Source organism: Myripristis murdjan, chromosome 23 (genome assembly GCF_902150065.1).
Source record: "Myripristis murdjan chromosome 23, fMyrMur1.1, whole genome shotgun sequence".
In the NCBI taxonomy this organism is placed as follows: domain Eukaryota; kingdom Metazoa; phylum Chordata; class Actinopteri; order Holocentriformes; family Holocentridae; genus Myripristis; species Myripristis murdjan.
The window spans coordinates 16,366,196-16,389,371 of NC_044002.1; the positions used below are offsets into that span (position 1 = coordinate 16,366,196).

Consider the following 23,176-nt stretch of genomic DNA (forward strand, 5'->3'; position numbering starts at 1 on the left):
ACAGGCTTGTTCTTGTCAGAGACAAGTCTAATGATGTGAGTCGTTTAGGATGATGATGTAAAAGAATACGGAGTGAAATAGAGCCTACAAATGTCATATTACATGTCAAGTCCACCTAAAGCTGAGCAGCAAGTGACAGGATGGTAGCCCTCTAACAAGTAGGTCACAGGTTCCTGCACCACCACAGGCAGTTAGGACTGGGTGATATGGACAAAATCAAATGCCACATTTTTAAACAAATACCTTCAGGATGTCAGGATGACTACTGGAGCTTCAAACAAGAAATTGTTGATGAGCAAAAATGAATAATGTGGGTACGACGACTAAGCAGTTAAAGGAAAATAACAGAACAGCTAGAACAGTCTAGTAAGAATATAAGGCCCCTTTGCTGTAATGCAGTCCTTAAAAGCAGGAAAAGGCAACACTTATGCCATATCACGGTATTACATGATCAAAAATCCTAGTCTCACATCACAATATTGATATATCAATATATTGCTCAGCCCCATGGGCAATGTGGTCAACAGCTGTGCATCCTGCTGAAATGCCCTGCTCAGTCAGTGTGAGTAACCCCGTCATGTCAGATGAACACATAAACTATAAAGGTGAGAAATGGTAAAACATGTCATGTAATTGTAAATTTACAGTTTTGTGATCAGCTGGCAAAGGTGCATTTTAAGGCATCACCAAAAATGGAACGCCTCATTGAGAGAGAGAGAGAGAGAGAGAGAGAGAGAGAGAGAGAGAGAGAGAGAGAGAGAGAGAGAGAGAGAGAGAGGTGGGTGGGGGTGTTGTGGGGGTGTTGGAGGTTTGGGGGTGGGGATGTGGGGGTTGCACACTCATCCATATACCCAGCCGGGGGTTGGATGGACCGGGAGAGGCCACTGTCTCCCACCCTGCCAATAACAGAACAGTCGCACTTTTGGAGAAGAGAGCTGCGCATATCTGACATCCGGAACCTACCTCCCACCCTACCTCACCCCCTCCCTCTCCTCTCTGTCTCTCTCTCTCCCTCCCCAGCTCTCTATCAGCTCAGGTGGCAGACCACACTTTGGCCGAGAGATGAAGCCTCCTCTTGTCTCCAGCACATGGACAGGGGAGCTTGGAGCTGCTGCAGCGCACCACGGCTCCGCCAACTGAGGATACCAACACTCAACAGCGCAAAGAAGAGACGGCTCTACAGCGTCAAACTCCTGGACTAAAGAGGATATATCTGTTTATATATCAACTTCTTTTTTTTGCTTTTTTTTTTTCCAAAACGCAAGACAGCAGAGTCCGCTGTGTTCAATGCGCAACCATGCTCATCATCTCGTCTCGCAGTGCGCTGCTGTCCGTCTACTATCCACAGATCTTCTTCATCCTCACCAGCGGTAGCTACCTGTAGGTCTCTTATGAACCCACTTGCTCCATTTGAACACCTGTCAGCTGGATTTATAAGTCGCATAATGCAGGCAATCAGTTGCGCCTTGTGCGCGAATTGGCCAATTACGCACCTGATTATCGGATGCTGAAGTCGGGTCACGCGTAGAAAGCAGGACTGGTTTGTGCAGGTGTTTATTATGACAAGAGAATATGCTCTGCATGATATTTTACTCATCCGAATTGCTAATGGAAGTGGCCAATAGGAAGGCTGTCTCGGTTTCTTGGTCGCTACAATTAAGTATTAAAAAAATACGACTGGCCAAACATTCATTGAAACGAACAAAAATGTCAACAAAGTGTGTAAAGTGGACTGAAAATGCGTGGTGTACCGTTTAATCAATTTTATTTTCTCTGAATGAACCTATACTACAGAGGGAAAAAAATACTCATACTACTCATTCCATAATTTGCACTAGAATGTGTCTTTATTCATTCAATATGTCATTTAGTTGGCGGAGTAGAGATGGCGGAGAGTGAGGTTAATATTTCATCTACATGATTTTTACATGTTCCAGGCTATATTACGTACGCAGCTGATGAGATAACCTGATCCTATGGATTTTCGCATTACAGCAGAACCACTTTGTCACAGGCTCACCTCGTCACACAAAAGCCATAATTTGAAAGTGGCATATGGAAAGGAGTAATATTGGACTACATCATGCTCCATGTCTATAGGCGCAGGCCAATGTAATGAGCTCTTTCATATGACATTAAACGACCTAGGCCCTCACAAAGGGAATGATTGCTGCACCATACATGCCTCTCATTCATAGCAAGGGCAGGTCTTGAAACCTAAAATAGCTGTGGTGGTTCATGTTTTGTATAAGAGACAGAGAAACACAGGCATACAGAAATGATCTGGATTTGGACCAAGTTAACTGTTGTTCTCTTTCATGTCTTTATGAAGGTCCATTAGATTACACATGTGTGATCTGGGGTAAGGTTTAATGTTACACACTCTGCTTTCTTCTCCTCGTGCATTCCTATGTTTATTTGGTTCACTTTTCCCCCTTAGATTTATATACTGGCTGTCTTCAAAAATAAAACACAAAATTCTTTATTGGAAACTATACAGATTTAAATTGTGGATGTGGACAACAATGAAATAGTTTCTTGCCCAATTGGTTGTAATGTTGCAACAAGGGCCCAGAGTTCAAGTACTGGTTCCATACGCATTCTGTCAGACTTTGCCTCTCCCTGTCCATCTGCTTCACTCCAAATTATATGGTTGGCACATGCATTCAATCTCTGGGATAATTCCTATCTCTCCTCGCTTTTCCAGATAACATGCTCCTTATAGTTCTGGTAAAAGCTCTACTATAATACTCCTTTTGTGTTTCCACCCATCTTGTTCGTCTCTCTCATCTCTCCCTTTCTCTGTCTGCCTAGGACACTGTCCTCTGTGGTAGCTCTGGGTGCAAACATCATCTGCAACAAGATACCGGGGCTGGCACCCCGTCAGAGAGCCCTCTGCCAGAGTCGCCCCGATGCTATCATTGTCATCGGTGAAGGGGCACAACTGGGCATCAATGAGTGTCAATACCAGTTCCGCTACGGCCGGTGGAACTGCTCAGCCCTGGGTGAAAGGACAGTCTTCGGACAAGAGCTGAGAGTAGGTCAGTCTGTTTGACCCTGGCTGCCTGGCTTGTGTCATCCAAACTCAGATTTTTTTTTTCTTTAAGGAGGACAATGGGCAGTCCACTCACCTCCAGTGCTTTTATTCTTTGTTGAGACAGCAGAAGCAAGAAGTAAAAAGTAGACTGGGTGAGGGAGATACAAGACAGAAGGCTGTGGTAGGATTGAACCCTGAGCCAGTGGAGGCACACATGCGGTTCCACAGGCAGGGGACCTAACCACTCAAGCATCTCTGAGCCAAAACTCTGATTTTTACCTTTGTTTATCTGTAACTGGAGAATATCCCAGCATTGTATTTGGCAAGTATGTCAAAATAGTTTGTCTAACACCAGTTTTGCCCCTCATTTCATACCAAATTAGTTGAGAAGAGATGAGCAGACCTAAGATTAGCACTAATGTTCTGGAGGCTTCATAAGCATGGGTTGATGCATATTACATGCGGTCAGTATGATACAAAGCCCCCTCTGGTGTACTTAAATCTTCCTGCCACTGTGTCAACAGGTATTTTAATTGGCCTATCCAAACCAAACTGAGCCGTGCCAGGCCTGATTTCCTATTTGCCACAATCGGTGGAGCTGTACTATGTCAGTAGGATTTATGTGGACCAGCAGAGCTCAGGTGCCGTTCAGCTCTGTGGTATGAAAGCAGCCTTAAAGATTCTTTTCATATTGTTCTCAAACATCCTGTAACTGTGGTCAATGGCATGAGAAAGAGACTGCTCAGCTCGGCTCAGCATAGCTCGACTTAGCGGCATGAAATTGCCTCCTAGATGGGTGGCGAAACTTTTATTGAAAGCATTTCTGGTCGGTCTCCCACAAGCAATAACCACAATGAATTCTCTGCCTCCATTAGACACTAACACGAACAACTGAAACTTGAAGCCGTCTTGCTAGTGTCCTGAAGGACTTTCAATCTGTAACTGGCTGTGACATCACTGCAGACTGTGCTCGCAACACCCACTTTCACAGCAAAACAGTCTTAAATGGAGTGTGAAGACTGCCTCAAGAAGTATAAATGTCCTCATAAGACGGCTAAAGGCCTATCTGGGTGTGCCATCTTCTGAGAGCCAGTATATCAAACCTAAGTGATCTGTAAACACAGAAACACACACATCTCCCTGGTTTTAGTCAACATTCCTCCCAGTTTTATTTCTCACAGAAGCCTGTTCACTTCTAATGTGAACCTCTTATATAAATTGTATTTCAGTCAGAAATGTTTTGTTGCGGTCTTGCTGTGGGTTTGGAGTCGTGTTTAATCTAGCAGCTCTGGGAGCAATCACTTTCTTCTACACGGGAGACAGGCAGACAGACGTCTGGATCCCTTTATTTCTTTTGTCAGAGGAAATGTCTCTATTCTCTCGTGGTGTGTAAAAGGGCTAATAGAGACACTTTGGACCCTGGTTTGTTCCCCATCTCCTGTCCATGTAGTCAATCTGACCTGACCAGAACTTTCTGGAAGACTAAATCATATTACATCTGATTAAAACAAAACTACATAATTATACAGTAGTAGCTGACAGTGTAAAAACAGACACTGAGCATCTCAGATTTTCTTGCTTCTTGGCTAAATCTTCAGTTAAAATGGTGTTGATTGGTCATTGTTTCCCTTTTTCATTTCTGTGCCCATTTTTAAAATTGGGGAAACCTAAGCCAGGGCCATACCCCCTCGTGTTTCTACCATCCATACGCATTCATTTGATTGAGTTGCCGGGCCTGTGAACTCATTAAAAATTGAGAAAGTCCAGAAAGATTCATTCTAACCACTAATTGAAGTCAGCTACAGCAGCTGGATGGCAACAATGGAACCGTGCATGCATTGCTGTACAATCAAAACAAATCACTGTGCATGGAGATGGCTGTTTGGCTATTGCACAGGCCTGATGCCTTGAGAAACGCTCACCATACAATATATCTGAATGGGTCATGGATTTAGCCTGATGAGAGAAGACTTCAGAGTTTGTTATGAGTTATGGACCAGGGGAACCGCAGGCCCAATGGCTTCTCAGACTGAGTTTGTCAGCTTGGAAGGGAGCCATCAGAATCGCCTCTACCAGAGACGCCATGCATTAATACTCTGGGTTGTTGAGAAGAACGGATGCCCAGAATTACCCTGATTGGAGAGGGAGGATATCCTATTACACAGACCAATTGTAATGCCAATAAATTAATTTCCTATCCATGCCGTAAATATAAATGTGTTTATTCTTAAGTTCAAATGGTGACACGTAAAGCTTGAAAATGGGAACATCTCGGTCAAGCCCTGCCACAGATCATTTCAACATTCAACACAGCAGTATCACTTGCAATAATGATATGGACATCTTAAGACAGACACAAAATGACACTTAAGCCGTGTGAGAAGGTCCATTGATGAAAACCATGGCACAGTGGTGCAGTGAGTGCAGATACAAACAAGACTCCTCTGGCCAACCAGTAGATGTCACTTGTGTTTTCTCTGTTGGTCTTCAGCTCCTGGCAAAAGAAAAGGCCCTTGAAGTCCTCTATCAGAGCGGTGAATGACTGAAGTGGATTACACATTAAGAGAAAGACATAAAAAGAAAAAATCCATAGAATTGGTGTTCTGTGATGCCTCATATTACAGAATAGCTATTGTGGCTTTTCACAGTCTACATGTGTTCAATAGCCCAAAGCATATCCCATTTATGTGGTCATTTTCAAGAGTCATTTAAAATCTACACATTATGTCAGCTACTTTATTAAGCAAGTGTGAAGTTAGAAAACAAGGGAATATGGGAGTATAGCAAGACTAGGAATCATACACATCAGACACATATTAGTCCAGCTCATACCAAACCTATAATTAATATTCTGCTCTATTCTCTTTAGGGAGTAGGGAGGCAGCATTCACATATGCCATCACTGCAGCCGGAGTTGCCCACGCAGTGACTGCAGCTTGTAGCCAAGGCAACTTGAGCCATTGCGGCTGTGACCGGGACAAGCAGGGCTACCATGATCACGAGGAAGGCTGGACGTGGGGTGGCTGCTCTGCTGATGTGAAGTACGGTGTGGAGTTCTCCCGGCGATTTGTGGACGCCCGTGAGATAAAGAAAAATGCCCGCCGGCTGATGAACCTGCACAACAACGAGGCAGGGCGAAAGGTAACCTGATCACTTAAGCAAAATCAATCTGACCAGTCTTAGGAGTAACTGCCATTTTTCAAATGGATTTCATTCCTTTTGTGAGGTAAAATAATCTTGCCTGGCATGCAGGACCAGGCTAAGCTGTCCCAAAAATGTCTTGTGCAAACCTTGCTAATACTGTAGACATAGTAAAGACAAGGGAGTGAAAAGATGTGTGGAATGAATAATTGCTTAAATTGGATGGAGGGTGCATGATTCCCAACTACAATTTTAGCTTTTATTAGTGCAACCACAACTAATCTCTTTCTTTAAAACAAGTATTTGCATCATGTACAAAAGGTTCAATAGATTAATTTATTAGATATATGGGTCCTGGATTAGCTCTAAGTAGTACAACAATGAGAAGTTCTGAGGAAAGATAACTTGTGCACTAAATGAAGCTCCTGTACACCAGAAGCTTTCAATGGACAAGCACATGTGAACAGGCGCACGAGTGTGTATGTGTGAGAGGAATGCAAGGCCGGGCAGATGCGGCTGCCAAGTGGAGTTGTGCCACAGCCCGAAAGTCCATTCATTGAATTACCAAGCATTAAGTCAGGATACAGGATATTATTGCAAGTCTCTCTCTCTTCCTTTCTCAGTGGCAGCACCAAAAACCATGCTTCTGCATCACTGCACACACTGAACCAACCAAAATCAAGAGGCAGTTCTCCCAAAACTTGATAGCCGTACAGTGGAAGACAGATGGAGTTGCTGATTTAATAATACTGGGCCTCTGGTCAGACAAGTCAGAAGACGTTCTGATTATGTGCTTGGCCACTGAAAAATCATATAGCCTTCGAAGTCTCAGATGACAGTGATAGCACATCTACCACCAAAATTTAGATTGCATTTTTATTTCTAATGTCAGAGTTGGTCACAACTTAGAAATCAGATGTGAAGGGCAAACAGTCACATGTCAATTTTGTCAGCAGAATATGCTTCTATGGCATCAAAATATAAATCTAGTTTCAACCACAGTGTAATTTTATACATGCAAGACTGCACAACAGCTCTGGTCACTTTTTCTGTCTATTATGTGGTCTGAACAAAGGTAAAGTTAATTAGAGACCAGCTGTGGGCTATGAGTTATTTTCCCCTGGTCTTTGACATGAAGTTGGCACATTGGTTGGTGTGCTGAAAGTTAGTCTATATTACACTAGTGTCAGGAAAAGTCAAAGTTAGCAAGAAATACTTGGGCAATGCCATTATAAACCCTTTTTAAATTTTTTGCTGTGCATATAATCATCCATCTGTTATAAACATAGAGATTTGAATTTCAGCAATTCATCCAGGTTATAAGGCCCTAACCCTCTTCATCTCTGTGTGGTCAGATCCTCGAGGAGAGGATGAAGCTGGAGTGTAAGTGTCATGGTGTGTCGGGCTCCTGTACCACCAAGACCTGCTGGACCACCCTGCCCAAATTCAGAGAGGTTGGTTACCTGCTGAAGGAACGTTATGGTGAAGCAGTTCAAGTGGAGCCGGTTCGGGCCTCGCGGCTCCGTCAGCCTTCCTTCCTGCGTCTCAAAGAGGCTCGGGGCTACCAGAAGCCCACGGACACAGACCTGGTGTACCTGGAGCGCTCGCCCAACTACTGCGAGGAAGACAAAGCCACAGGTAGCACAGGGACGCGGGGCAGACTGTGCAACGGCACCTCTCCCCATACGGACGGCTGCAACCAGATGTGCTGCGGCCGTGGTCACAACACCCACCAGTATACGCGTGTTTGGCAGTGTAACTGCAAGTTCCAGTGGTGTTGCTTTGTCAAGTGCAACACATGCAGCGAGAAATCAGAGGTGTTCACTTGCAAGTAGGGGACGAAGAAGTGGGGCACTGAGGGAGGTTGGGGAAAAGGGACAAGGGACAATGGTAAGGCCATGAGAGTGGATGTGAAGAAGTGGAATTTGAAGAGGAGGACTTGGAAATACTGATTCATCGTTTTGCACATTTTGACATCCTATTTGGAAATCTTTTGGAAGAAAAAGACAGACATGAAATGTGATATGAAGTTTAGAAAGCCTATTTGAAAAATAAACATGAACATCTGAGAAACATGTTTGCTTGCGTGCCGACAGAAAACTGCGGCATGGCACAAACACGTTGCAGGGTTTATATGAAGTGCAAGGATTGGTCGTTCTCTTTTTGTCTCCAGCAAAGCAAGTATTTGGAGGAAAACAACTGCCTAGACATCATACCAAGATATAGGTTACAGTCTTCAAAAGACGCCGCTCACAAGAGTAAAAAGGTCTTGTATTGGATCTGGAGGAGAAGTACTATCATAACACCATAACTGGAAATGGTACAACAGTGAAGTGCCTTTTGACTGCCATGTAAGAAAACAAGAGTAAAGTAAAGCTCTAGTGGCTTCTGCTGAAGATTGTAAAATGGCAGTGGAATACCTTTAACTGTACGCTCACACTGTATTCTGTTTGAACACTGAAAATAAAAAACAAAATTATTTATGTAAAAAAAACTTTCAAACTTAAGTCTTATAGTATGGATGGCAAGTTCAATTGCTTGTTAATGTTTTTATTATTATTTTTTCTCCCTCATGATCTTCGATTGCTACTGAAAAATTTCTAGCTGCGAGTGTTTTTACAGTCATGTGGCATTGCATTTAGAGCCACTGAACAAAATCTCCTGCTATTTTCATTTATTATTAATTGTCAGTGGCACGTTAAGATATAGATTAGTTCTCTGTTATTTTGCACTCACATAGTCAAACATCTTTCTCTTTTTCATGGGACAGTAGTACATCAACAAGTTGTGGGTTGTTTTGGTGAGTGCTGCGCTGACATACACTCTATGGACATATCTCCCCAGGGCCCATACCCTTTGTTATGCTAAGAGCCAAAGAGGCAGAAAATACTCACATACTATTTTGGGCCTCAAACTTTTTGGTTTGAACAGCGCTATCCAGCCTGACCATGTTCATTGTTTTGTTTTCGGAGGGGCTCTTGACTTCTGAGAAAAGCATGTAAGCCTCACTGAAACTCCATAGAGGTGCAATCAGGTTCAGATACATCGAACATTCCCATGAACGCCAGAGACGTGGGATTCCACATCGCGGCCTGTGCTTACACAAGGCCTTGCAGCGCAGTTTAGACCTGCTTGGGTGGATGGCATGTGCCTGAGCCGCACAGATGGGGGTATGAGAGGGTCAAAGGCCACAAAGCTATTTTTGGACACCACCCTTTATGTATTCAGATGTTTATTTAGGCTTTATATAACTTACAAAACAATTTGAAGAGTATATTTTTATATGAGGAACATATGGCACTTTATGTCATTTATAGATGGAAAGGAAAGTCACTATTTACAATCGTTTTCTTTTGTCATTGTATTCAGATTTGAGAGCCACAAATTATTTTAAATTTCTGTCTCTGATCAAAGTTTCTAAATTGTACATAATCCATGTGTTCAACAGAAGTAGCCCCGATTGTCCATCTCAATTTGATCCTTTACAATTCAAAGTAGCCCAGAAAGTGCTTGGTGATACATCAAGTGTTGGAAAGTCCTGGAAATTTTGTGGTAACTATGTAAAGTAACTGACTAAATAAATGGATGCTATAGGTAGATGATGCATTTGATGTTTCAACAAACAACTAATGTGCAGCTTTAGATTGTGAGGATTTTAGTGTTTCCAGCTGTCTTAGTGCTTTCGATGAGTACACCAAGGAACTCATTGCTTTCTAAAAGCATAGTCCTAACTTGGAGTACGACTGTAACTAATGCTGGTTTAGTAGTGCTGAAGTGGGCATCTCTTTTGTGACACAGCATCACTTACAAACACAGACAGTTGTATTTTTTTTTCTTTTTTTCACCAATAAAATCTGAGCATCCTTTCAGCGCCTCCTGAGTTTTATGTAACGTCTGGCCTTTACTTATCAAAGACCATTACACCAAGAGAGAAAACACCATTTGTCACACAGCAATACTTTATTCAGGGGAATATAAACATGTTCTGGCCCTAACATGAGGCATATGCGGTACAACTTGCAGGTTTTGCTGAAAGTGAATGTCAAACAAAAAGGCACATATACGATATAATAGAGTCCTGGGGTATAAAATGCTGATATGGGAAACAGAAGCATCTATGGCCATGACTGATGTGGTATACTGATGTGTTAGGAGGTGAATAGACGGCTGCGGCCATGCCACCTCATTCAGCCCGGCTGACTCTCACTGGCTCTTTCCTGTGGGGCTGAAAAGCATTGCAGCCAGCCAGTCGAGCGCAAGTAACAGCCTGTTTTGTTAGTTGTCTGAAATCCTGGGGACCGGAACCGCATAAGCTCCCCTCACTATACCGGCGGATTGAGAGTAGAGTCCAGCCGATTGTTTCAATACATTTTGTCATTAAAAATCAGAGGCAGAGCAAACAGGGTGGAGCGGGGTGTGGGCGGGCCCATTAAGCGCCGCATTGTTTAGGTGTCAGGACGGTTCAGCTTATCCAGCAACGGGAGGAGGAGGGAGGGATGTCATTCTGCAAACTAATGCTTATGGTCTGATTCACTTTGACTCTCTCCCTCATCGGATACCTGCTATCGCCATGCACTCATCCGCCATCTACTTATCCAGAATCACAATCACTTATCTAGAGAGGAAGTGCACATGCAAGTGTACACGCAGACACTGAATGCTCACAGAGTTGCTGCCAAATAAAAGATATTTTAATCTCTAAGACAGTATGTGTCGGTTGCTATACCTACATCTAATATTGTTCGCTTACAGTGAGGATATGGGGCACTCAAAAGACAAGGGCCTAAAATGCTTATTATATACTCAGCGTTATGAGTTTGAACTTAATAAATAAGTTAATCTGTATATTATATGCTATATCATGCTTTTCATGTCTCTATCAATACTACCTTTTCTATAAAGCATTTTGCCACAATATACCATAATGGAATGACGCATTGCAAAAGAAAGCAGTTATCTGGTGAAAAGCTCATATTTTGAGCATTGTTTTCAAAAGAAAAAAATGCATGGTGGCAAGCAATACACTGAGTATTTCATTTTCCACTTTCAAAACAGTTGTGGTTGAGTTATGCGTAGTTTAAAGTTAAGTCTATTCTTAAGCGTTGGTATGGGAATGTTGAGGCATACCCAAAGTCTTCATACCTCTAGCAAAGGCAACACCGTGTAATTAGGTCTGTGTGGATGTGTGTTTGGGAGGGGGGCTGATTACATCATGTTTTGGTCATTCTCTGTTTGACTGGTTATTGCAGAAGTCACTGTGAGTCTGTGATTAAACCCCAACCCCTGCTGGTAACACCAGTGTTTCTGAGGGGCAAAAAGCCAGGACACCGTGGTGCTTTTTGTCTTTGGATTAGACCACAATCCATCAGCTTTAGCAAAAGGTAGCAGCATGGTGTCCCCTTTCTCACAGGCTCTTCATTTCCCAGACTAAGGTTAAGACAAAACACCCGCTCCTGACCTCTTGAACCCTGCTTTTATACCAGAGAGGATCCCATGAGCCTTTTGTGTACCAAGAAAACCCCATCTGGATATGAGTGCCAGCATAACTTACATAGAAAAGTCAGTTAAACTCACTCCTCTAACAGAAATATTATCCATCATCTAATTCCAAGCCATTTTTCTGTACTGACTGTCAATCATTCTAGACAGACACAAAACTCGGGTTTGATAACTGAGGAGTGGAGATTAAGTATTAGCTAGCATAAATACATCTTTAAGCACAAGAACAATGGGGCTCATTCACCAAACATTCATTAGAACAAATTTGTTCTTAAAACCCACTTGCACAGTTTTCAAGAAGATCTGGCATTCTCATTTGAGATTTGTTCTTGGGTAAGAGCACAATCTACGCACACTCAAGAGCACTCTTAAACACATTTGAATACTGAAAATCTATAGTTCTATTCTATAGTATGATATTATAGGACTTAAATTAATATTTATATAATTTATAATATTTTTAACAATTCTTATCCTTAAAGCATTATGGTCTGTTGAAATAAACACAACACAAACACAAATCTGAGCTCAAACATTTTTTTTTTTTTTAACTTCATCAATTGTGCATCTTTCTGCAGATACAACATTCATTGAACGAGTAACAGCATCCCATTCATATCATTTTCTGTTACTTTGTATCCACTATTGACACTAAATATGAGTTCTGGGTGCTGCACCCCGGAGGATTTCAGCTCCGTTGAGCCAATGCAGTGTCCCCTGTCATGCCGTCCCTTCTCGTGTTTATGCACATGCTCGTGCATGTGACGGCGCTACCCATTTTTGTGTCCCTGCACTTGTCCTCACTTGTTTTGTGATCACTTTCTTGAACAATGAAAAATATACATGACACGCCATTTGGTGTTGACTTCCTACAGCAGTGCATCAATTTCAGAGCTGCAGTTTTTTTTTTTTTATGTCTGCAGTGCAGTGTCCCACCCCTTTAGACTTGCATTTGGGCAATCTTGACCTCCCTCAACTTAATCAAGTTCTGTGTGTGATTTTGTGTGTGCACAAGGCCCTGCAGCTTCATGTCCTTTAATGGGGACTGGGGGGCGTTTACCAATGCTAATTAGGGTCAAATGGCACATGCTTTCAATTTACAAAGTCAGAGGGATTCATCAATGTCAGAACACAGGTGTGAAAAATTCTGCAGTTCAAGATCTCGTCATGAATCCCATGTAGGCTTTTCTTAGGATCTTCCTTAAGAAGAAATGTATGAAAAAACTTAGGAAGATATTGGTGAATGAGGCCCACTGAGTACATGTGTGCACATGCACATTATGCAAGTGCACATGTACTTTATTTCTTTTTTAACAAATCCTTAACATGAGAACCTGCTTAGGGGTTGAGGGCTTCCTCTCTCCTAGCTGCTCCTCTTAGATTTTTAAGAGTCCTTCCTCACAGGTTTGAGCAGCAGGCTGCCGTCTCGCTCCTCCACCTGGAAGCCCAGCTCCTTGAGTGCAGAGTAATCAGCGACACCGCCGTGCTCCAGTGCAGCCACCAGCTCCTGGTTCTCCTTGTTGTGTTCCAGCAGGTTCCTGATGGCAAAGACGGACCACTGGATGATGACTAGAAATTAATCTGTTAAGGAGAGCAGCTGGTGGCCGGTGGAGACAATGTCATCATTTCAGTTGTGGAGAATGAAACTGAAACAAATGGTGGACTTGGACAAACTAGAGCTCTGAAATTTTTAGATTACTTTTTAGGCATTTATAAGAGTGTAGTTTTTCATCTTTGACCAGATGGTTGGTGATCTGACTCACAAATCAACTAGTCTGTGTTTACAAAATACAATGTAAGATTATTGGATGGTGAAAAAAATAATTTAAAAGTAAACAATAACAAATATTAACAATAAAACAACCAACAACTGTACTGCACAGAATTCCAAGTGACTAAATCTACAACATAGGGTCACAACTGCTACCATTATTAAGCAACCAATGAAGAGAGCCCTTTAGTGCTATATCAGGCACAAGGCAATAATTAAATAGTAATGACAGTCTGTATAGACGTTTTGACATAAGCATGTGCACGTGAGAAGACAGCACTGCCAAACAAACTCTCAACAAATCATTTTGTGTCATCTTGAGTGTTAAAATCATGTGTTAAAATCTTGCTTTTCTAAAGGCAAGTGAAAAAAATCTGGGTGGGATGAAATAATCACACTTATTTCCAATGCTTATCAACTTTTTTTTTTTTTTTTTCCAGAATTCTTGAATAAAGAGTCATTTTCTTGATAGTAACTGGCTGATCTACCTTATTCTGCCTTGTTTCAAAATATTTGAAAAGTCAGAAAAGTTCCTAAAACAACTGAATCTGGTTTGGAAAAACAAGTGGGATTATCTCATCCCACTGGCTGTTTTTTTTTTTTTTCACTTGTTTTAAGAAAACAGGATTTTAAGCATAATTTTACAAGCAAAGGAGAGAAAATACACTGTACATGTCAGTCAATGGGGGCAGTGTGTGTGTGTGTGTGTGTGGACACAGACAGGTTCAGACTAATGACCCCGTGAAAAGACAACCTGGCACGATGCCCTCACTTTAGCCAGCTAATACAGACCGGTAGCAGGATCGCCAGTGGGGATTGGGGATGAGACTGGCAGTGGAGTTGAGGTTTTCAGGCGCTAAATCATCTGCTTCTCTTTATCTACGTTTCCTCCTTTGTGATACATATAGATTTAATGAGGGAAAGCACTGCAGGATAATGGCTTTTTCCCAGATTCACCTCATCAGTGTATTTCATGAAAAGAATAAAATGTCCCAATTATTATGTATATAAACAGATAGTCCACATTTTTATTTCCAACATCAACTACACTTAGCCAAGGATACAAGGGTTGTTGCTGTCTATGTTGCAGTTGTCCAAGATGAGGGGGATGCCGTCCAGTTCTCTCACCTTAAAGAGAAAAGAAGTTTATTAGGATGTGGAAAAGTGGAGAGGTGTACAGAGCTCATATTTCTCCCTGCTCACTTTGCTGTCCATTACTGCTGGCTATTGTTGAACATTTTTTCAGCAACAATAGAAGTTAAGATGCTTTGCTTCAATAGCTTTGAAAGCCCTTTTCATTGTATTTCACTGGAGGCGTATTTCATCTGTATATGCTATTAGATTTTCCAAACAAAACATACCACAAGTCTGTACAAATCCACAGAAATGTAACAGATGCATTATACCTGAAAACATGAATTATGCTGAATGCATTTTTAGGTGATTTTCTCAATTCAAGACTCAGGGGAGTATATTAAAGTGTTGCGCTACAGCCAAAAGAGTCTACACAAAAATAACATGTCAAGATGAGTGTCCCTGTCTCCTAGAGTCTTACTTCCATGGAAAAGCGGCTATGTGGTTGTGGGTTGGTGTATGGCCGTCACAACAGGGTAATCTGCTCTGTATCGCGTGTCTAATTCTATAGGTTTAAATATTGTCTAGGCTGGGCGTTTGTGGTTACCCTCTAAACATACTGGTAGAAGCACCAGCACAGGAGGAAGTGCCTGCGTTTCAGAAAATGGAAATGTCATTCAAACTGTCAAAGAAACAGAGTTGCTGACGAGCACAGGCACCCAATTCCGCATTTTCCACTTTCAAAAATAATTGTATGAAGTTGCTTACATTATGTCCAAACCCATAAAGGGATGAATAACAAGGGACAGGACCCCGACTTCAACCCCGTACACGCAACACGATGTTTTGCATGTGCGTTTTAAATTACAATCTGTCCCAAAGGTGAACAGAATGACATTGGTTTACTGGAAGAGATCTTATGTGAAAACAGATATGGGGTGATTTCTGACCACTGACAGACCACAGATCAGCGTCCGTAAATATTATGGAGGGGCCAACTGAGGGTGGCCATCCCACAAGCATTCCACAGATCTGTTTTTATTAAGTGGGATTGAGTCTATATTGAGCTGCTGATACATGCCATCACAAGCCAGATTCTCCCCATCCCCTTTATTACCTATCTGTGCTTTATGTTATGGTGAGAGATGATGACAGATGGTGATGGAGAGAAACTGATACGATCACTGGCGTTTGGAGGGAGTGAGTGAGGAAATGTTTCTCATTTCAATGTAAAAACAACCATTTGCTGTGTGGCAAGCACATGTAAGGCAACCATACACACACACACACACACACACACACACACACACTGACTTAAACAGTGCCTCCTGCTCCATTAGACGTTAAGACACAGTGCTTCTCAGCTTGGGCTTTAGGTAATCCAGAAGTGGTAAAAGGAAAAGTGTGTGCTGTGATACAACAGGCCATCACTGAGGCCACACTGACTTCTCACAGTTAGTCCTCTTGAACTTTGACCTTATTGTGTCTGACTGATGAAGGGCGCTTCCTAACTTTTAGGAAGCCCTAAATCTACCTCAAGGAGGCATCTCAACAGATAAGAAAAGAGGAGTATTACAAAGGGGTAAAAAGCATCTACACATCTAGGAATCTCCAATAGGAGAAATGAATGGCGCCCAGATTCTAGTCTGTTCAATTCCTACATGTTTTTGGAGCTTGAACCAGGCTTAATATTTTGAACCCAACTCAATTATGGCAGAGAAAAGTTTGGCTGAGCCAAACCCAATCTGCCAACCAAAACAAAATGTTGAACCCGACCTTGTCTGAAGCTCATGAAAATTCTGTCCTAGCTCGACCCAAAGCCGACCACCACCGGCCACGGCCTCAATAAAAGTTGTATTAGAAATATACTCATTTAATGCAGTCCTCGCAGTGTACGCCACCTTCAGATTAAAATGGGTGGATGTAAAATCTAAATTAAGATATACAAGTCAAATCCATCCAAAAACTTAATCCAAAATTAACAAGTTCTTTAAATCCATGTCTTAAGACAACATCAACTAAAAGTTTAATTCAAGCAGTAAAAAGGTAAAAATTTGAGAAAAAAAGACTCTATACTTGAAATTTCGGCCTTGTCTGACCTGAACCAATCAAGCCCCAATGGGTATGTGCAGCCATCTGAATCTCTACATACTTTCCATGTCTGAATCCCATACTTTTCAAATCCTTAATTTCTTGACCAAATTTGAAGATTTTAGTTGTGATACATGTTGACGGTGCCAGGCCAGTGGCAGTACATCTGGAAACCATTCTTCACAACAACAGCTGTCAGAAAATATGATATGACCGTGGGTTTACAGCTGCAGAAAAACTATGTGCTACTGCACCAAACAAGACTAACACCAAAACTCAAGACCGAATGATCAAATGAATTTGTCACTATATCAAACTTTTATCAAACTTGCAGAATGCATGAGCCTTTTAGGATGATTCACACATATTCATTGACTCTTTTACCATCTGCAGGTTGTTCTGACGTAGCATCAACCTGATTATAAAGTGGGTCTAAGGTGGATTCATGCAACAAGTAATTAAATTAAGCAATTCACTGATTTATCTCTTCATTCAACCAACTGTCTACCCATCCACCTATCTGATTCAACCCGAACCTTGTTCTGGTTGTCGGTGTTGTTGTGACAGAGGTTTCCTATCAGTCTGATGAGGTGAGCCTTGAAACTGATGGATGGAGAAGAGGACGAAGAGTCTCCATCAGGGCTGAAGGAGGAGAAATTTTGAGCAGTACTGAATACATTTTTGCTGGCCTTTCCTAAGGCATGGACCTGCTCCAGGAGCTCTGCAAGGGAAAAATGAAGAAGGGAAGGAGGGGAAGAAGCAGAAACAGAGAATGAGACATGTTGTTTACCCCGGAGCTTAAGGTCAATCCACTACAGCAAACAACTCAAATGGTGCTGGAATTTTCTACTTGATTTTTGGCTCATTAAGTTCTTCTCACGTCAGGTTACATTTAGTGTATTTATAGCAGTGTAGTTATTTTTTCAGTTTATGGCTCCACTTGTCAAAGTAAGTGATTTGTTCCCACCAACATCCTTTTCTGTAATTTTTTAACATCATCAAACATGTGCAGACCTGTTACTATGTGCCAAGAGCAACCAACAAAATAAGATATGCCAATGGACAAACATTTCTCTACCAAGTTTCTACCAAGTATCGCTTATAACATAAAAATACTTACGTTCAAGTGGATCATTTCATTATCTATCTTCATAATTTTATATATTCATTCTATCATTCTCTGGAACCCTTTGGAGAGCTAAAAATATTATGGCTAAATTTGACCCATAGCCTCCAGCTTTGGCAGCCCTGATAGGAGGGTCTGTGTGAGCCTGTGTTTGTATTTACCAACAGTGGTGGAGAGGAGGTCAGGATGGTCCTGCAGGAACATGAACTGCCTGTGGTCTGAGGTCATCTCACACAGGACGTCCAGCAAACTGATCACTGTCAGCGCCTCCTGTAGGACATACAGGGGATTACAACCAATCGGTCTCTCATAAAGATGGGATGTTGTATGAGGTAACACTAAAGATGTCCTTCACAGCATAAGGCTAAGTTCATTTTCTAGTAATCACATTCAGGAAATAGAGTTTCCTATAACAGTAAAAACTGAGAAGAACTCCACAAAAGGTTGATATAGCTGGGAAAATGTGCACATTTACCAGTGCATCAGTAACTGAAAACTTTTCCCAAAGTAAATCAAGTAAACATGAACATTTGCTGGCAAATGAGACTGGAATACACATTTAAAGCAGTGCAAAGTTCTCCTATAATCCTGTCACTATGCTTTTTAAAAGCACAACGTATCATGTGGCCAAATTACCCTCGCAGATTGGCTTCTGTACTAGACTGAGATTTGTGAGGCAAAAATGCATTTCTAAAATTACTGGAAAGGACAGACTCTGCCTGACTGTTTGAGACACATCTAAGAATAAGGATGAAGCACATCTTTTTTGCCAAACTGAATCCACATTGGAGAGTACACCTCTTTACTTTGGGTCAAGAAATTTATGCCTGACTGATTTCATATTTTGATATATTTTGATTCAATAGCTGATGTGATTGATGTGTAAAAAGGTGTATGCACAAAACATGCCTCCCACTTCATTATGCTGATTTACTGCAACTATAAATAATCTGCCAAAACATAACTTAATGAGGCCAGGAACCTGTCGACATGGCTGTACTACAACAAATGCTACAACAATACCAAAGCAAATTGTGTATTTGAGAGGTCAGGATTTTAGTAACTGTACCTCATCATTGGAAGCAGAACCAGAGGCGAGTGTCAGCACGGCTGCGCAACCTTTCTGAAAGCAACAGGCCAGGAAACGAGCCACACTGGGGGGGATGGCACCGTCCTCCTTCAAATCCCCCTCTCCTAGCTGGGCTGACAACAGCTCGAGCAGAGTAACCCTGAAACACACATGCACACCTATGAGGTATTCAGCCTCTGTAAGGTATTCAGCCTAATATAGTCACTGTTTATTCTGCAATATCAGATTAGACTGAATGACCTACTGTAGCTATTGTTACTGCCAGTCATGACCCGCTGCTTTAAGAGAGTATGGAGGAGGCTAGTCCTTATACAGGGTATCCATACTTAAATAAATGGTTGCTATTTGTATCAGCAGATCGGTTTCTGTGTAATGTGAGACACAAATTTACTGACAACACAGTAAATCATGATGACATTTAGCACTGAACCCTGTGGATTGCTCTGCAGCCCTATAGACAGGGAATTACCTCTCTAGGTGAGACATCCCAGTATACATGTTCTCCACTAGAGATGAGGAGCTGACGAAGTGCTGGGTAGCAATCAGAACGCTGTGCAAAAAGGACAAAATTGACTTTATTAATAATTCAAGCTACAGAGATCAATATAATTCCTTTGTAAGATATACACACAGCAGTACATACTTCTATATACATTATCATACACCTCTTTACTCACGCACACACACACACACACACACACACACAATTACATGGCCAGATGCATATCAAAGCACACACACACACACACACACACACACACACACATCACACTCTTACGTCCAGTCCAGGTCGGGTTGGGTCCTGCAGAGCTCCATCACCCTGAGTGCTAGATCGATGTTGTTTGGTTCTGCCAGCTGTTCCACCTTGGCTTCATCCAGACATGTGTGGAGAACCATGGCGGTGTAGCTCACCACCTTCTCATCATCAGCACTTAACAGTTGCCTGTACACAGATGCCAGATTAACTTTCTGCAAGAAGGAATCCTTGGTTATGTGGGCCTGTTATACAGCTATGAAAAATAATAATAATAATAAAAAAAAAAAACAGTGATGCAGAACCTGTAGTCATATGAACTAAAGAGCATCTGGTTTCACATCAACTCTATGCTCCACAGTGAATGTCATCTTTGTGTGTCAACAAAGGCAGGCACAGGAAATTTTAACTCACTTGAAAATCTATAATGCATGAACGCTGATCTGCAAATGATTTTATGATGTGCACTTCTGAAGTAGCTGCATAACAACTATGCAAACAAAGATGAGGTTTCTCAATGTGGCTGTACAGTAGAAAACTTACTGGAAAAGATTTGGAAAGCTCAGCTGCCAAATGTCATCTTTGCACACCTGGTTTCCCACAGCTAGGTTTCCAAGAAACTGGATCCCACAGCGAAGAGCTGGACCGGGACAGATGGGGAGGATTTAGAAAAAAAAGCCTAGTATTAAATAGGGCGCTCATACAGGTCAAATGAATGCATTTGGGATTGATGAGCTAAGTAAAGACTTACGCTCAAGTATGCCATCTGTGCTCTCCACAGTTATGGTCTGAAGCAGTCTCAAGAGTTTTATTGACACCTCTATGAAACCAAGCTCCCTGGATGAAAATACAGCATTATATTCTCACATTGTTGTGTTAAGGTGCATCTAAGCATGTTATCTTGACTTGTTTCTTCTGCCAAACATTATTTATTGATATTTTTTCTTTATTGGAAATTACTGACATGCATTCTAGGCCACACAGGAAATAACTAAATGAAGTTGAAGCAGAAGCAGACGAGGAAGATTGAGGGAAAATGGGCAGAGCAAAAGAGTGCATTACAACACCTCATGGGAAAATTACTCATGGACATGCACTGAACATCACACACCATATTATCTGCATTTTTAAAAATAAATTATTGTCTGTCAGTGTTACTGCCATCTCGCATCCGCCAGCCTTGTGAGTTGCGTGTTTCACCTGAGCAGCCCCTGGTTGCGTGTGCTCTGGACGCAGGCGTTCCTCTGGCCTCTGAAGCACTCAGCAGTCATCTGAAGCTGCAGGCCCTGGTCCTCTTCATCACTGGCATCCTGCAGCTCATCCAGCAGCCTGGACAGGACCTTCAGGAGGCTGCAGAACGCCTCCCCCTGCACAGCATCTCTGGGAGCACAAGGCATTACAAAAGATGTGTTTCATAGTAGAGTAAATGAACAGATGACTGAACAAAAGAGGATGGATGGATGGTTAACCCTACCAAGAAAAAAAGTCCAGCAGCACAGTTTTATTTTTTGCCTGTTTTTGGTGTAATTATACTATACAATACCATTACTGAACATTACAACAGAGGTTACCTGGTATATGAACAGGGTTTAACACCAAAAAGCAGATACGTGAGACTGAAATGAGCTTTCAATTATGCTGAAACCTTCTGATTTGTGTTATGAAAATGTTTGCAGTGTCCAACTCTCGCTATCATCTAAATTAGCTTGGAAAGTGCTGATAAGTAGTTAACTGCTTAATATGCGACACTGAAAATAGCAGGACAAAATGTAAACAGGCGTTGCTAGCAGAACTTAAACGCAGTTAGACTCTCTGTTAGCTTAGCATGTGAACTAAAACGTCGTGTTTGCTGTTGAAAAGGCGACATATAATTTTTCACCTACCTGTATTCCTGGTCCCGTAACGAAGCGGTAAATGTTTTCAAAGCCTGTAAATGACCGGGGCATAATTTTTCATTCAAAATATCAGCGATAACGGTTTGCATGCTCATCCTGCTGTCAGTTGACGCTGCCATGTTTGCTGCGTCACTCAGGTGGGCGGGTCTTCCGGGTGATTTTCTAGCATGCCATTGGCTGAGTCCAAAATGAAGGCGTGGCCAGAGCATGTTGCTTTGTTTTACACTAATTTCTTGCATTGATTAGTCTTGCACAGCCAGACTGATCTCTACGCTTGGTTTCAGAGAAAGGAGAAAAGGTGTGACTGAACACATTATTATTCTGCTAAAGGGAGAAAACCGCTCTGGTTTGTTTGCATTTCTTTAAATCAATCACTATCGTCTCAGTCCGGGCTGCAGCGACTGTGCCCGTGCACATAATGTCGCGGGTATTTTAAAAAATCTAAATGGTTTGTACCCATCGAGTGAACTTTTAGGACTACTGATCAAAGATGATTTTCTGGTGAATTACTCTCTTATTCTTTGCATATGCACAAATCAAAGTATATGAAAGTGAGACCTATAGGTTGAGTGTATTTCATAAAGTTTCTTTCTTATTTTAAATCCCTGAAAGTCAGATTCGGTATAATCTTTTATACCATATTGTAATATTTTAACTTCTCGTCCGTTTTGATTTGATTTTGTTTCTGTCTTGTTTTTTGTATGCACCTGATCCTATTGGACCTATTGGATGTGCTGGCGCTGAACCCATGTTGTTTGTACATTTGTTTGTACGCACACACACACACACACACACACACACACACACACACACACACACACACACACACACACACACACATATATATATATATATATATATATATATATATATATATATATATATATATACATATATGTATATATATATATATATATTTTTTTTTTTTTTTTCTTTTTTTTTTTTTTTTTTTCTATTTTTTCTTTTGTCTGGGATTAGTGCAGTGTACATCTGGTAAGTCAGACTATATACTGATAGTCAATAAAATAAATTTAGACATTTTTGTATCCACCAATCTTGGTTTATGCTTGCTCAAATTATGCAACAGTCAAAAAAAATGTTACAATAAATTCTACAATATAGCTATAAAAACCTCACAATATTGATAAACCAACAAATATGAATTCATGTCAACAATATACTCAGCTTCTGGCCTTTCAGTGTGATTGATGCAATTTCTGCATTTCATGTGTGTGTGTGTGTCTGTGTGTGTGTGTGTGTCTGTGCGCGCAATTTGCCCTGTTTTATTTGCAGGTTGCTTTTGTGAACTTCACAGGAAAGCCTTTTAATGTTTATGGTGCTACATAAATCAAGTTCACTTAACTTTACTTGTCCTGTTGAGAAGCAGCTCAGCTGTGCGAGGGGCCGGGAGCCAGTGGTTATGTCACCAGAGTTATCAAGTGGGCAGCTCCTATCGCATGTTTTGAGCCCACAATATTTACACTTAACCTACACTATTCTGCGCCTACACTTAAACCTACTTCACAAAATTACAACCAATAAATTCTAACTTAGAAGTTGTTATTGCAGGTCTCGTATGCAACAAGCCGCAACCGCTTCCACTAGACTACACTCACACATCTGAAATCCATTCACCAAAAGGCATGTTTAAAAGTCAGGAGATCAATTGATCTCCCTTCAGCCCAGACAAGTTGTGGG

General features: G+C 41.5%; 2 protein-coding genes across 3 annotated transcripts; one reads left to right on the forward strand and one right to left on the reverse strand.

Annotated features, from left to right (window-relative positions):
• Positions 1 to 1,297: 1,297 nt before the first annotated feature.
• Positions 1,298 to 8,174, forward strand: wnt7ba (wingless-type MMTV integration site family, member 7Ba). Its single transcript, XM_030045674.1, has 4 exons — positions 1,298 to 1,380; positions 2,815 to 3,041; positions 5,907 to 6,178; positions 7,534 to 8,174. The coding sequence occupies exons 1-4, from the start codon at positions 1,298 to 1,300 to the stop codon at positions 8,011 to 8,013; spliced, it is 1,062 nt and encodes a 353-aa protein (XP_029901534.1). The 3' UTR covers positions 8,014 to 8,174.
• atxn10 (ataxin 10) lies at positions 5,330 to 21,608 on the reverse strand. Of its 2 annotated transcripts, XR_003927840.1 has the most exons (12): positions 21,467 to 21,608; positions 20,784 to 20,963; positions 20,335 to 20,420; positions 20,127 to 20,223; positions 19,608 to 19,772; positions 19,299 to 19,379; positions 18,809 to 18,968; positions 17,901 to 18,009; positions 17,150 to 17,334; positions 14,513 to 14,576; positions 13,012 to 13,246; positions 5,330 to 5,531 (listed from the first exon to the last, which is right to left on the reverse strand). XR_003927840.1 is itself a non-coding variant. In XM_030045673.1 (11 exons), the coding sequence occupies exons 1-11, from the start codon at positions 21,595 to 21,597 to the stop codon at positions 13,062 to 13,064; spliced, it is 1,443 nt and encodes a 480-aa protein (XP_029901533.1). In that variant the 5' UTR covers positions 21,598 to 21,608; the 3' UTR covers positions 10,120 to 13,061. The 2 variants fall into 2 exon arrangements, 1 of the variants encoding a protein (XP_029901533.1); XM_030045673.1 differs by lacking the exon at positions 5,330 to 5,531 and having other exon boundaries at positions 10,120 to 13,246.
• Positions 21,609 to 23,176: the final 1,568 nt, after the last annotated feature.

Bases quoted from the DNA above. Each gene is read 5' to 3' on its own strand.
- wnt7ba (XM_030045674.1), top strand. From the start codon at position 1,298: ATGCTCATCATCTCGTCTCGCAGTGCGCTGCTGTCCGTCTACTATCCA. The intron at 1,381-2,814 runs GTAGGTCTCTTA...CTGTCTGCCTAG, and splicing joins CTCACCAGCGGTAGCTACCT to GACACTGTCCTCTGTGGTAG. The intron at 3,042-5,906 runs GTCAGTCTGTTT...TATTCTCTTTAG, and splicing joins CGGACAAGAGCTGAGAGTAG to GGAGTAGGGAGGCAGCATTC.
- atxn10 (XM_030045673.1), bottom strand. From the start codon at position 21,597: ATGGCAGCGTCAACTGACAGCAGGATGAGCATGCAAACCGTTATCGCT. The intron at 20,964-21,466 runs GTAGGTGAAAAA...TTGTGCTCCCAG, and splicing joins TTACGGGACCAGGAATACAG to AGATGCTGTGCAGGGGGAGG. The intron at 19,380-19,607 runs GTAAGAGTGTGA...CTTTTTGCACAG, and splicing joins CAACCCGACCTGGACTGGAC to CGTTCTGATTGCTACCCAGC.